Source organism: Falco biarmicus, chromosome 9, assembly GCF_023638135.1.
Source record: "Falco biarmicus isolate bFalBia1 chromosome 9, bFalBia1.pri, whole genome shotgun sequence".
In the NCBI taxonomy this organism is placed as follows: Eukaryota; Metazoa; Chordata; class Aves; order Falconiformes; family Falconidae; genus Falco; species Falco biarmicus.
In genome coordinates this window covers 53,115,304-53,127,433 of record NC_079296.1, presented here as the reverse complement: position 1 = coordinate 53,127,433, position 12,130 = coordinate 53,115,304, and the positions used below count along the sequence as shown (strand labels likewise).

The 12,130-nt window shown below is 38.2% G+C and overlaps 1 protein-coding gene across 2 annotated transcripts in view; it reads right to left on the bottom strand.

Annotated features, from left to right (window-relative positions):
- DOCK1 (dedicator of cytokinesis 1) overlaps positions 1–12,130 on the bottom strand; it is a 319,207-nt gene that overhangs the window by 264,611 nt on the left and 42,466 nt on the right. Inside the window, exons 10-18 of one of the 2 annotated variants that reach the window (XM_056351327.1) lie at positions 11,595–11,730; positions 11,177–11,249; positions 8,476–8,618; positions 5,824–5,949; positions 4,276–4,400; positions 3,869–3,967; positions 2,634–2,706; positions 794–897; positions 144–327 (exon numbers count right to left, since the gene is read on the bottom strand). In XM_056351327.1, the coding sequence (XP_056207302.1) occupies positions 144–327; positions 794–897; positions 2,634–2,706; positions 3,869–3,967; positions 4,276–4,400; positions 5,824–5,949; positions 8,476–8,618; positions 11,177–11,249; positions 11,595–11,730 (1,063 nt within the window). The remainder of the gene's footprint in view (positions 1–143; positions 328–793; positions 898–2,633; positions 2,707–3,868; positions 3,968–4,275; positions 4,401–5,823; positions 5,950–8,475; positions 8,619–11,176; positions 11,250–11,594; positions 11,731–12,130) is intronic. The other variant, XM_056351328.1, reaches the window with a different exon arrangement.

Here is a 12,130-nt window from a genome sequence, read left to right as displayed (position 1 = left end):
CAGACAATTTAATCTGAGACTGCTAGGCAAACAACCCACAATTTATTTATGGAGAAAGGGGGATGGAGAAGGCAGGAAAGTCAGTACATAGAAACCCACTCTAACTGTGAGGAGCAGAAGCTCCAGTAGTCCTATGAACTTACCGTTCTGGGTAAGTTTGGTTGAACAAACTAGAGTTGAGATCTGGAAAGAGTCTTTGCTGATGGTGCAGCTGCCAAGGTTCTGCATGCTTTTCCCTGTTGCAGAGTGTCCTTTTTCCTCCAATTCTATTTTAGTAGATGGAAGACTTAAATATGTTGAGGCATCTTCCAGCTTCTTTGCTTCTGCCTACAGTGGTATTTTAAATACAACATGAAACAGTCTGAAAGTATCTAGTGAAAAACCTTGGTAATAATAAAATTTTATTATTTACACTGGATTTTCTTAGGTTTTCTTCTGAATTGGAGCTACCCAATGGGTCTAAATTACTTTTGTAATTTAGAACTAACCTGTCTACAGATTGAAGCCAAGATGTGATGAAGAGCTACAGAAGTAACTTTTCCCAGCCATGAATACCCACAGAAAACTCAGTAACAAGTGCCTTTAAAACTAAAACATTCATAGCAGAATATATTTAAGGTTTAACAATCAATCTGCCAAATATGCAGACTGCACAGTACTTGCTATTTAGTTGCTTTATCTAACAGAATAGTCTATAACACATTTTTCTATGCAATTCTGTAACAGCAATTCATTAAAAGTCAGTCAGCTGAGTGAGCTGCTATGGAAAGACTATAGTATTTCAAAATTCTACCTTGTAAACTATAAGGTCATGTTCTCCATCTCTTAGAGTTGTTCCATCATATCTCATGAGTTTCACAAATGCTAGGGCAAATATTTTCTCAGATTTATCTTTGGCTGTTAAAAAAAAAAAAAAAAAAATCACACCACATAAATCACGTAAGTATTTTATTCTTATACAGACAGTCCACCTAGATTTCAGAAACATAAATAACCTGTAAATGAATGACCACAGTAAAGATTCTCAGATGAGGAAAGTGTACAAGAAGTTAGGAGAGTCTTTCAAATGCAAGACAGAACCAAATAACCACAAAAATAAATGTATAAGGATCTGACCACACCAACAGCAACTAGAGGCTTAATATTTCTATATTCTGTCTGTTCTTTTAGAAAGCTGGACTAAAGCAACTTTTTAAAAACAAAATAGAAATTTGATGCTTTTATCATGTTCAGGTTTTTAGGAGTTAGAAGAATGGCAGCACTCGGTACCTAGAATAATGATTGAAAGACCAGCACTGAGGATCTCATCAGAGCTCTGTCATTTGAAGGGGGAACATTTGAACCAAAACAGAAACTGGATCTGTAACTACAGATGAAGTGCCTAAATGTCTGAAAGCTGACCCACTCTACAACCACCATGAACAAAAAAATGCATTCAGTTTGCTCTCATTGTTCAAAATCTATTATCAAAGGTTAAGTAAAAACAAAGCAACAGGGCAAGCAGAAATCAGAAATTGTCAAGAAGTAAAACCAGAAGGAAAGTGCAATAAACTTGAGACAACCCAAGAACCCAGTGAGAAAGCCGTGCTGCCCTAAGGCACAACTTCTATTCAATAATTAAACTATGGCCAACCTAAATTTTTGAGTCATGTCAAAAATATTTCTGACTCTAGTCATCTGTAGCACACAATCATAATTTTGACACTAATGACACTTATTTTCAGCACATTGTCTTCATTGACAAGTATCACTCTCTAAACTAAGGAAATCTTTTATTAATGATCAATTTGCAAAATACACAGCTTCAATAACTGCTATGGGGTAACATACTACATAATACACAGGCATTAAGAGTATTACATGTCTTATAATGCATCCAGTAGACACTGATTAGTGCTTTTGTCTACACATTTATTCTACTGCAGAAAATTTTGTTGCAGATTTAGAAAGGCTTTCCTACCAAGAGAGCCAGCCCCTGCAATCACTATATGGAACGAACATTATTGCAGCCAAGGGAAATCCCCAAACTTTACTACAAAGCAACTGTTGACAAATGGAAGACAACTAGCTGTCTTGATCTGATCCTCAACAGCTCAAAGCATCTCAGCTGCCAGCAACATTACAGGAAAACAGAGGAACACCCCAAGTTCTCAAATACCTTTCAGACCAAAAATACTTAAAACAAAAAACAACCCCCAAAACCCACAAAGTCAATCTGACAACCAGAAACCAAGTTTCCTAATAGCAAAGTCTTCAATTACAGATGCTATGACTACTGTAAACTCTTTCACATTCCCTTTTCATATAATATTTTTACTACTCCCTACCCACCTACCTCTAAGATATACAATACCACAAACCCTTCAGTTAACTGAAAGCTTTATTCACTAGCCCTTTTATTTGACTTGAAGAAATGACTGGAAAGGAAAAACTTGATGTTGACAGGTAAGAGTGAGAAAGATGTAAAGGGAAAAAGAAGGTGAGATACTAACATAAAACAGGCAGACAAAAAACTTATCCCCACACTAAAAGCAATTACAACAATCAATTACAGATTAGGAATTATCCCTGTTTCAGCAGATTTGGGCACCAGACACTGACAAGAACCGTAATGAAAAGGCTGAATTACTCACAGTCCTGTGATGATCTATGACGGAACGTGAACCTTAAATGACTGCGGTTCACATCTTCAATGGGGATTGCAACCTTCACATGTTGGGAAAGAGAATGGAGAAAGAAAACAGTCAGTACGGTATCTTCAGACATCATAGGCCACTACCAAATCCCACCTAGACATCTTTCAACAACATGCTTGGCACTTTCAAAAAGGTTAATTGCCAGCTTCATTTTGCCATAGAAAACCTTGCAAGGTCACATATTTCCCAGGAAAATTACCAATTCTTGCACCAAGAAAGAAAGAAGAAACAAAGCAAGCCTGTTAAGTTACCCAACAAAACCTGTAACTTCAGATTGTTCACTCCCCTACCACTCCCCCCAGCTCAGGAATGAGCTCCTCTTGTGTTTCATCATCAAGTTTACCTCTACCAGTCAACAGCAGAACAGTGACAATTCTTAACATATCCGTTATCTATGCAACACTTGTAGGCATACACTATTCGTGTATATCTGATCTGTGTGTTGCCGATGTGGAGATGTAACCAATACTCGTCTTCCCCAGTATTTTTGCTAGTTGTCGTATTTTCTTAATCACATCCACAGTCAGGCCCTGTGCCGTACACTGCCCCCTGACACACCGGCTAGGTTTCTGTCATTCCCTAGCAGCCGCTTTCTGTCTATAGCTGCAACAAGAGCACCTTTAGACTTCAAACAGCGGCGTGGGGAGTACCCGCAAGTCCTTTCTCAGGACACACTTACTGCTTCCACTGACTACAGCTAGACAGAATATATTTTCTAAGGCTAACATCAGCCTCCTCTGTAATATTAAAACCTGGCATTTAAGCAAAAATGTTATTACCCAAGCAAATTCAGCAAGTTTAAAGCCCATCAGCTAGATCCCAAAACACTGATGAGTTCAACACTATGGCAATTATAATTTAACCTTAATAGCCTGTTTCTCTAGGTCAGCTTCAAGGAAATAGAGTAAAGCATTCCTACAGAGATGTTGTAGTGCCTCTGTAACAATCCTTTTCACCAAAAGAAATAAAATTCATTATGCAATATGTTGTGGTCAAATCTATTCTCCAGCAGTCTCTGAAAGCCTTCCTTAGTGGAGCCATTCCTTTTGTCCTGCTAAACACACTCACAAGCACTGAATTTCCCTAGTTCTGTTTCTCATGGCTTTCCACTAAAACTCATGTTAATTGCATGTTAACCCCCACAGAGGAAGTTACTGTAACAGTTTATATACCTTTACAGTCTCAAACCAGCGGGGCTGCTTTACTTGATAATATATTACTGACTTGTACTCTGAGATGGCTTCGTCACCAGCACCAGGAAAAATAACGCTCTTGAAAACACAAACAAAAGAGAAAATGTTTATGTCTGTCTTTAACTCTACTTCTTTATTAAAACAAAAAATAAATAAATCAGTGAAGTAGGTCAAAATAAGACAGAATGGCTCATGCCCAGAGCTCCTCATGAAATTAGTATCAAAGTGCATGCACTGATATGACAAGACGTATTTAGTTATGACAAAGGAGAAACTTTTGTTGTAAATAAAAATAGGGGCTTAAGTTGACAAACAAAGATGTTGAAAAGGCTTAAACAGATAAGTATCAAAATAAAAAAAAATCCAGACATTAAATATTTTAGTACCTCTAATCTTTTGCCATCTTCATCATAAACAGACACTGTAACTTCTACATTCTTTGCTGTTGTTTTACTGCCTTTGTCAAAATCTCCCTGAACCAACGTTACATAGATGTCATTACGAACATCACCTACAAGAAAAAGCAAAGCACAAGGTTCTTAGCAATTTTCCCAGTGTACCTACTGGTTTGTGAAACCAATGATACACAGAAACAATGACCAACACATTTTAGCAACAGCAGTCGTACATATGCTATATGCTGTAGCTTTTAAATGTTTTGCCACGTATCTTGAACACTCAAAACTAGTAGTACTGAAAACAGCTGCTTAGCTAAAATTATGCTAAGACTTCTAAAGTCTGAACTATTAACTCATAATGCAGCAAGCTGAATCAAAAAAATCACACCATTTCTGGACTGAAAGAATATCACATCATCATTAAGAGTATAAAAAAAACATAGCATAAAAAACACCTCTGTTCTACTTTTTTATTTTATACGCAATTTCTTTCATTATTAATTTCAAAGGATGAGTTTCACCACAGTCATTCCTTTATCCCATACATAGATCTTTTGCAATTTAAAAATACTTAACAGCCCAGAGAGGTCTCTTTAACTTGTTACATCGGGAAGTGGTTTGATGTTTTTGCTGGCTTGGGGGGTTGAAGGGGAGGGCTTTATTTAGCTTTATGTCTTAAAATGCTTTTCAAATATATCCCAATTTAACTGAAATTTTAAAAACTAATTGGGGAAACAGGGGATTTCCAATAATTTCATGAAGCAGGTGTTTTACGTGCCAACACAGGACTGTAACAAGCAGAGGCACTGAGGCACTTAAACCATATGGGATATATATAGGAAAACATCTGACAAACGCACACTCAGCAACCACAGGGAGAGCCGGAACTGGGACAGGTTTTGAAAATATCTAATGGATACTCCAGAGCTCATCAAGCTGGAAAGGACAGCATGGAGGTCTAGTCTGTTTCTTATAGCAGTTTTTTAAGAAGTACCATGGTTTGGGGTTTTTTTTGTCAACACCAGAATTGAACATCCATAGAATATATGTATTAAAAAAGCAATAAGGCTTTCTTGCAAATACATTATCCAAATTGAGTACAAACCCCAAAAGACTTGCACATCTCTAAACCAAGCCTGTTCCTCTGAAAAGATCTTTCTGGTTTTGATTCATCACAGAAGATATAGGTCATACATATGCTCTTGCTAGGGAGATAATATGAAGCGTACACTTCATATACATTTTTCTTTACTGGAAAAAGAGGAAAATTTCCACTGTCACTGCGACACCATGTTTGGGGGGGGGGGGGGGGGGGTCGGGGATGTAGTTTTATTTATTGATGCCACACATGGGAGGTATTAGCGAAGTATTTTATGTTTATTTTAAATGAGACAAAATCCTTTGACGATCCATTATTTCTGATGTAAACCATACCTCAAATTCATCTCCCCTCCCCCCCGCAAAGCCTCCATACATAGAGATATTTAAAGAAGGCTAAAATGTAACAAAGCAGCATTAATTCACGCAATGACTTACCAGGCATAATAATCTCAGGAAACCCCATTTTCCGAGCCACGGCTGTTGACCTATCAACTAAGTGTGGAAACTCTTTCCTAATCTGATGAATATCTCCTGGAAGAAGTTTCAAAGTCACCCACAAACCTGTTGTGTAAAAACCACAATTATTAAACTGGTGGGATTTTTTCCTAGTTACAAAAGAATTATTTTTACGCATTCTAAAATGTAAGAACATACATGAAGGTAACCGCTCTTCATTTACAAAAACTGAGGCTTTGGAAATTATTTTAAAACAATCAGAAAAACCCCACCACTTCAAGCAGAAGCATCAGTACAACACATGTATGCCTGATTATATCAGACCTCATGAAAAACTGTATAAAAGCTTCACCTGGAAGCTTACTGGCTAATAAAGAACCTGGGAAACTGGAAATCTGTGAAAAATAACTATTCAGGCCTTTGTATTGTGCACTTTGCAGCAATACCATCTAGAAGGCCTCTTGCTAGGGAGGAGTTAGGCATATGTTTAACACCAGAGGCATGTAGCTTCCCTTACACAGGCTTACTAAAGCCAAAAATCTTATTCACAGCCTAAACATTTCAATACAACAGGTCTCCCTTCAGAAGAAAAACAGGTTAGCAAAAGCATACAACAGACAGGAAGAAAGAAATGCTCGGCTATCAGCTGAACCTACCGAAGTCTGGACTGTGGAAACGCAAGCAAGCCTACTGTGCCCTTGGCACGGAGCCAGAGCAACCCTAGAAGAATCCCTCCTGCTCGCAGAACCAGGCTTCTCTTACCACTGAAGTCTTCCACAAAGGCTCTCGTGGAAATACAGTTATTAAGCCATTAGCAGAACTGCCACAAGCTTGTATCTATCCTTTGAACTCCCACAAGTTCCTTCTAATGAAACGTTTATCTTCCACGGGAAGAAAGAGAAGTGGCAACATGGATTTGAATGGAAGAACTTAAGTATTACAACCAACCAATATCAAGATGCCAACAAAGGCAGCACCAACAGCAGATACATACCCTGAATTGATTCATCACCACCACCCCCATATGTTGTTTCTGCTGCACTGAGCACAAAGGAATCTACAGCATCAGCTTTACATAGTTGACATTTTTCTCTTCAGTAGCACAAGAAACCACTAAAATGCCTCTGCTTGCCAACTAACATCAGGCACACTTGTTACAGGAAAAAGAAAGATACCAAAGTGGGAAAAAAAACCCAACAAAAAACAACAAAATAACCCAACCAAAGTAGTCCTACGCTTGGTAAAGTGAGTGGCAATCAAGTTTAAGCACAAAATAATTACAGCAGCAATCTGTAGAAGAAAATCCTAAAATTAAAATCTATGAAAAAGAAACCCAAAAATATTCATTTATAAAACAAATTGTGGGTTATCTTGTTACATACACAATTAACTATACATTCATTTTGTATGTATTCGGCAGACAGTTTCTTTTTTATTAAAATCTCTTATAAAAGGCTATAAGCTGACTTGTTGCCAGAGATGGTTCTAACAGCTGCTATTTCATTAAGCAGTAACTGTACCTACACTGACTGGCTGAGCAACAACTCTTAATCCTTTTCTGTTTGTTTGGGGCCTTTCTTAGGGAAAGAATCTGAAATGAATCAAAGAAGCTGAAATGTTTCCTCCTTTCCAATACACGTTGGCCCCGGGGGGAAAGCAGATCTAAGTTCTCCTCTTTAGCTAATGGGTCATTTAAAAAAAAAGTTTTTATTTAGATTTTTATTTTCTATTAATCAGTAAAAAACACCAAAAAAAGTACGTAATATTCCTTGGCTCTACTGTTCAGATAGACACCCCTACACGTGATACAGATATCACCTACAAGGCGTTTGGCGGAAACTCCACACTGGCCTGCGTAAGACTCCCAAGAAAATATTGAAGCCAGTACCACAACAACTGAGCCATCACACAATTCACTTTTTAACTGGCTGACATATTGTGATCACATTGTGTTTTATATAAACACAAACCAAAGAAACCCAAACAAACAAACAAACAAACCCCAACAACCCAGACTTCAGGAGGTAACTCAGCCTGACATCAGCAGCGTACACTGAACGATGAGCAGTGCCACAAGCAGCCCATAGGACAAGGTGCCAGCGGCGCTGCCTTGCTGGGGCCTCGCTCTTACCACCTCCAAGCTCAGGCGGGCGCAGTGCTGGTGGGCGCAACGCCCTGGTCTTCTGGAGATGGAACCAAATGCTGCGAGTGCAGCTGCAAAGCAGGAAAATAAGGCAAAGGAAGGGAAGGAAGAGAATATTCCTTTCTTCAACTTTAGGAGGCCAAAGTCCACAGCTCAAGGGCACAAGAGCTGGATCCCTAAGTCATTTCCCATACAGAAATATAAAGATGTCCAAGTGATGGACAATGCAGGGAAATGACAGACAACCCGTAGAGTTAACGTGGGGCAGGGGGGGAAGGTGCGGGGCACAGCAGGGTAGCAGAATGAGCCCTGCAGGGTGGGGAAGAAGGGAAACCAACAGTGCAAACACGTTGTCTGTTATCAAACGGCAGCTAACAAATGAAGGTAATGTTATGCGCCCTTGAATCCAAAATTAAAGTCATCACGTGTTGCAAATCAAGCAATAAGCAGTTTTAGGTACACCGGTGTATATAAAGAACAGTACGTACCCTGACCCTTGTGGTTAACTTCTTTAGCAGCAATCACTTTGTTTATAACAGTCTGAAGGAAATCATTCTCCCCTGCCACCCTGGGTGAAAAACGGGATGATATGTTCAGCTGCTTGTGTCGAATGGCGTCATCCAACGCTAGCCTGGAGGATGCACATGACGACCAACACCAGGAAACAAAGGGTCACAGAAAACCAGAAGTCACAGTAACAAGGGAACACAAAAGATCATATCATAGTTGTGACAAAGAGTATTAGTCAACGCAAGACAAAGGACAGAAAAGGTAACAAGAAAGACAGAGGAAGATCATTAATCAGAAGAATGCTGATCTACCAGAGAGAAGTACAGCACACCTGCATTGTTACTTCTCCTTTCAGGGACATGCATGCACAGGCCCCAGGAACGCTCTGTGAGGATAGGAAGGATGGGATGTCTCCCTCTGAGAATCCCGTTAAGCAGTGAAAACCTATACAGGCAGTCTTCTCTTTAATATATATAGCAGACTGGCCCTGCAACACCTCCAGGGTCACTTCTGTCATTCTATAGGTTAAGCAGCAGTGCATACCGTCCAAAGGAAAAGCTACCATAAATCTCACAGAAATGGCATAGGAGAAGAACAGCAGATAATCCAAACGTTCTGTTAAACTTGATGAATAAATGAAAAGATGGAAACTATAAATAAACAGCAGCATTAAGTGTCATTTAAGTAATCTTGCCAAGGGCTTTTGACAACCATTGTGTTGGTGGCTATTGAATGAATACAAACAAAAAAAGATATGAAAACAGAATTGCATGTGGTACAACAGAAGTGAAGCATGGAATGAGAAGACGACTGTGGCTCATATATACAGCCTAAGTCTATGCTGGAAACAATGACACCAGTATTCATCGCATGTTTTCACATTAAAACATTCTTCTGAAAAAGTATATTCAAAAGAATATGAATAATTTAGTACGGGGCGGGGATGGGGGGGAAACACATCGTACATCTTTTCAAAAAGCTAATTTAGATATATAGAAAAAAAAAATTGGTGTTAATGGAGCAGAAAACTAGATGTTCCATTAGCATTCACTTTGATATACAAAGATTCATTTTCATTGCATACTTCCACACTCACTAAAAAATAAGCTTGCTATTGTTTACCACACAATAAACATATTGTGAACGCACTCTTCCCTAAAAACCCGTTTTCCTTGAAAAATGGAACTGTACTTCTGGTTTTTACCTTAACACCCTCTACACCACTCCAGTGACACCGCTGCACACAAACAAAACAATTACAGACCTGAGGCATATACCTGCTTGGCTCCTATAGCACCTAGAATTTGCAATCCTCTCAACAACCCTACATCTTCAAACCACAAGGGCTTCCTGAACTAAGCTTATTTTACAAAATAAAGTTAACTTGAGATATCTGAGTATCTATTAGTATATTAATCAAGGAATTTAGCTAACATAACTATGCTTTGCCTTTTTGAGCAGACAGCAGTCTAACATTTCACACAATGGAAGAACTAAGCATTCATATATTATGCACATTCATTTGACTTATCCCCACTACATTTCCCTATTTCATGGAATAATAAAAAAAACAAAATAAAAAAATTATGAACTATGGATGGAACAGAGTATTTGCTACACATTCTCTTTTGTTAATAACATTTTACTTCTAAAAGGGTTTTTTCCTACACTTTCTATATATTCACAAAAATTCAGACTATTAAACCCATATTCCTCAATATGATTTTGTGGCTGGAAGTCAAAACTGATCTTTGATGTTATGTTAAATTCATACATGTCCCTACTTTAAAAGGGCAACAAATCTGTATTTGCTATTAGCTATTATTTTAATTTCATTATTCAATAAAATAATAATAATAATAATGCTGTTTGCTATTATCATAAAATAGTGTCTGTCAAACTCCATGGCAGCAACCTTAGAGTCACTGTGGAAGGGTTTGCATTTTTAGATGACTACTAGAAGCAAGACCAGATCCGCACAGCAAACCGATCTGCTTGATTCTGTGAACCAACTACAACAGGTGTGTGAGCAGACACATCCCCTCCCTTACCACCCAACCAAACTCCCCAAGGTTTCTGCTATATGTCTTGCATGATAATGTTGAATACTAAGGAGATATTGCAGGAGGTATATCAAGCCATCCTTCAAATTCTCAACTTTTGTTTTTATTCCAATTAATGTGGCCCCTACTATGAAATTATATCTGCTACAAAGGAAAAGATAAATGTTATTGTTGCCTAATTTCACAGAAGTCCCCTTCAGTGGATTTTGGTAATGCTGCTGGTCTTTGTCAACCTCAGGCAGAGCTAAGCCAGTAATGTACTTATTCTAAGCATTTCACCTCTTAACACATTTTCACCCTGACATCTTAAAAAAAAAAAAAAAAAAAAACAACCAAGACTGCAAAACTGGGAATGCATGCTTTAAACTCAAGACTTAACAAGCAGAAAAATTTCTGGGGCTACCACTATTATAACTAATGGGAAAGTATCAAGAAGAAATATTAGTAAGTACAACTTAAAATAAAAAATAAATAATGAAATAAATTAATTTCAGAATATCTACAGAACACTTCTTCCAATCTAAAGTTTTAAATGTTGTTTGGTGTTCTTTTTAAATGAAAGTTAAAATCTTAATTCTTTCACTTCTGCTTATTCTTTAAACTATTCCCTACTTACGGTTGAAATGGTATGAAGTGCTGTTTGTCCTCATCGTCAACTTTTCCATTAATTATGTCAGTAACATCCATTACTGAAAACAAAAACAAAGTGTACTGAATTAAGTGATCAACATGGGAAGATGGCTGCTGAGGGAATACCCTAGGGGATTGGAAGCAATGGTGACTCAGAAGAGGGATGGAGTTATCAACTGCATAATTTCAGAATTTTCCTATAAAATAATACCATGTTGCAAATAACCTTTGGCATCTCTAGCTAACACAAGTCCTGGAAGATACAGTAAATTCTAAAATTCAGCAATCAGTCTGATTAAATTTAGAACAATTTTGAGTTTATACAATCCCACAGGAGTTTCACACATCCAAGCTTCTACACAAGAATATAATGTGATATAGGCAGATACGGCACACAGACTTACCTGCTACTCCAAAAGGTCGCCGCAGCCCAGAAGTTAGTTTTCTCGTGTTGTTGTCCCTCAGCTCCATTCTGCCCACTCGCACAATCTGACAGACAAAACTGATCTTCTCCCTTTTCAGGTCTTTGCTTCCCAGGTCCTAGAAATAAAAATTTCTTCAGATTACTTTATAATAATTGAATTTCAAGTCCCATTTTAGTAGGCAGAAGGCTTGCTGCTCAGAATTTGCCTTTGCCACGTTAGTCTCTTGCACCGGGGCAAACTGTTCTCTGAGAAAGGGAGTTTTTGTAACAGTACTTAAGCGTCTCAACTTCTGTGTAAATTAATTGCTTAGGCGGCAAAATCATTTCTAGGAAGTTAAAATTTCAAAGAGCAACTTTGATTTTAGCCAGGTGTCGAGAATACTCAGTAGTACTTATGAGAAATGTCTCATGTAAGCCTCCCCCAGGATCCCCACCCGCAGAGGTAACCCCACGCTGTTTACATACAGACCATTACACTCCTCAGTTATTCAGAAGCTACGAAACAAGTGCTTTAAA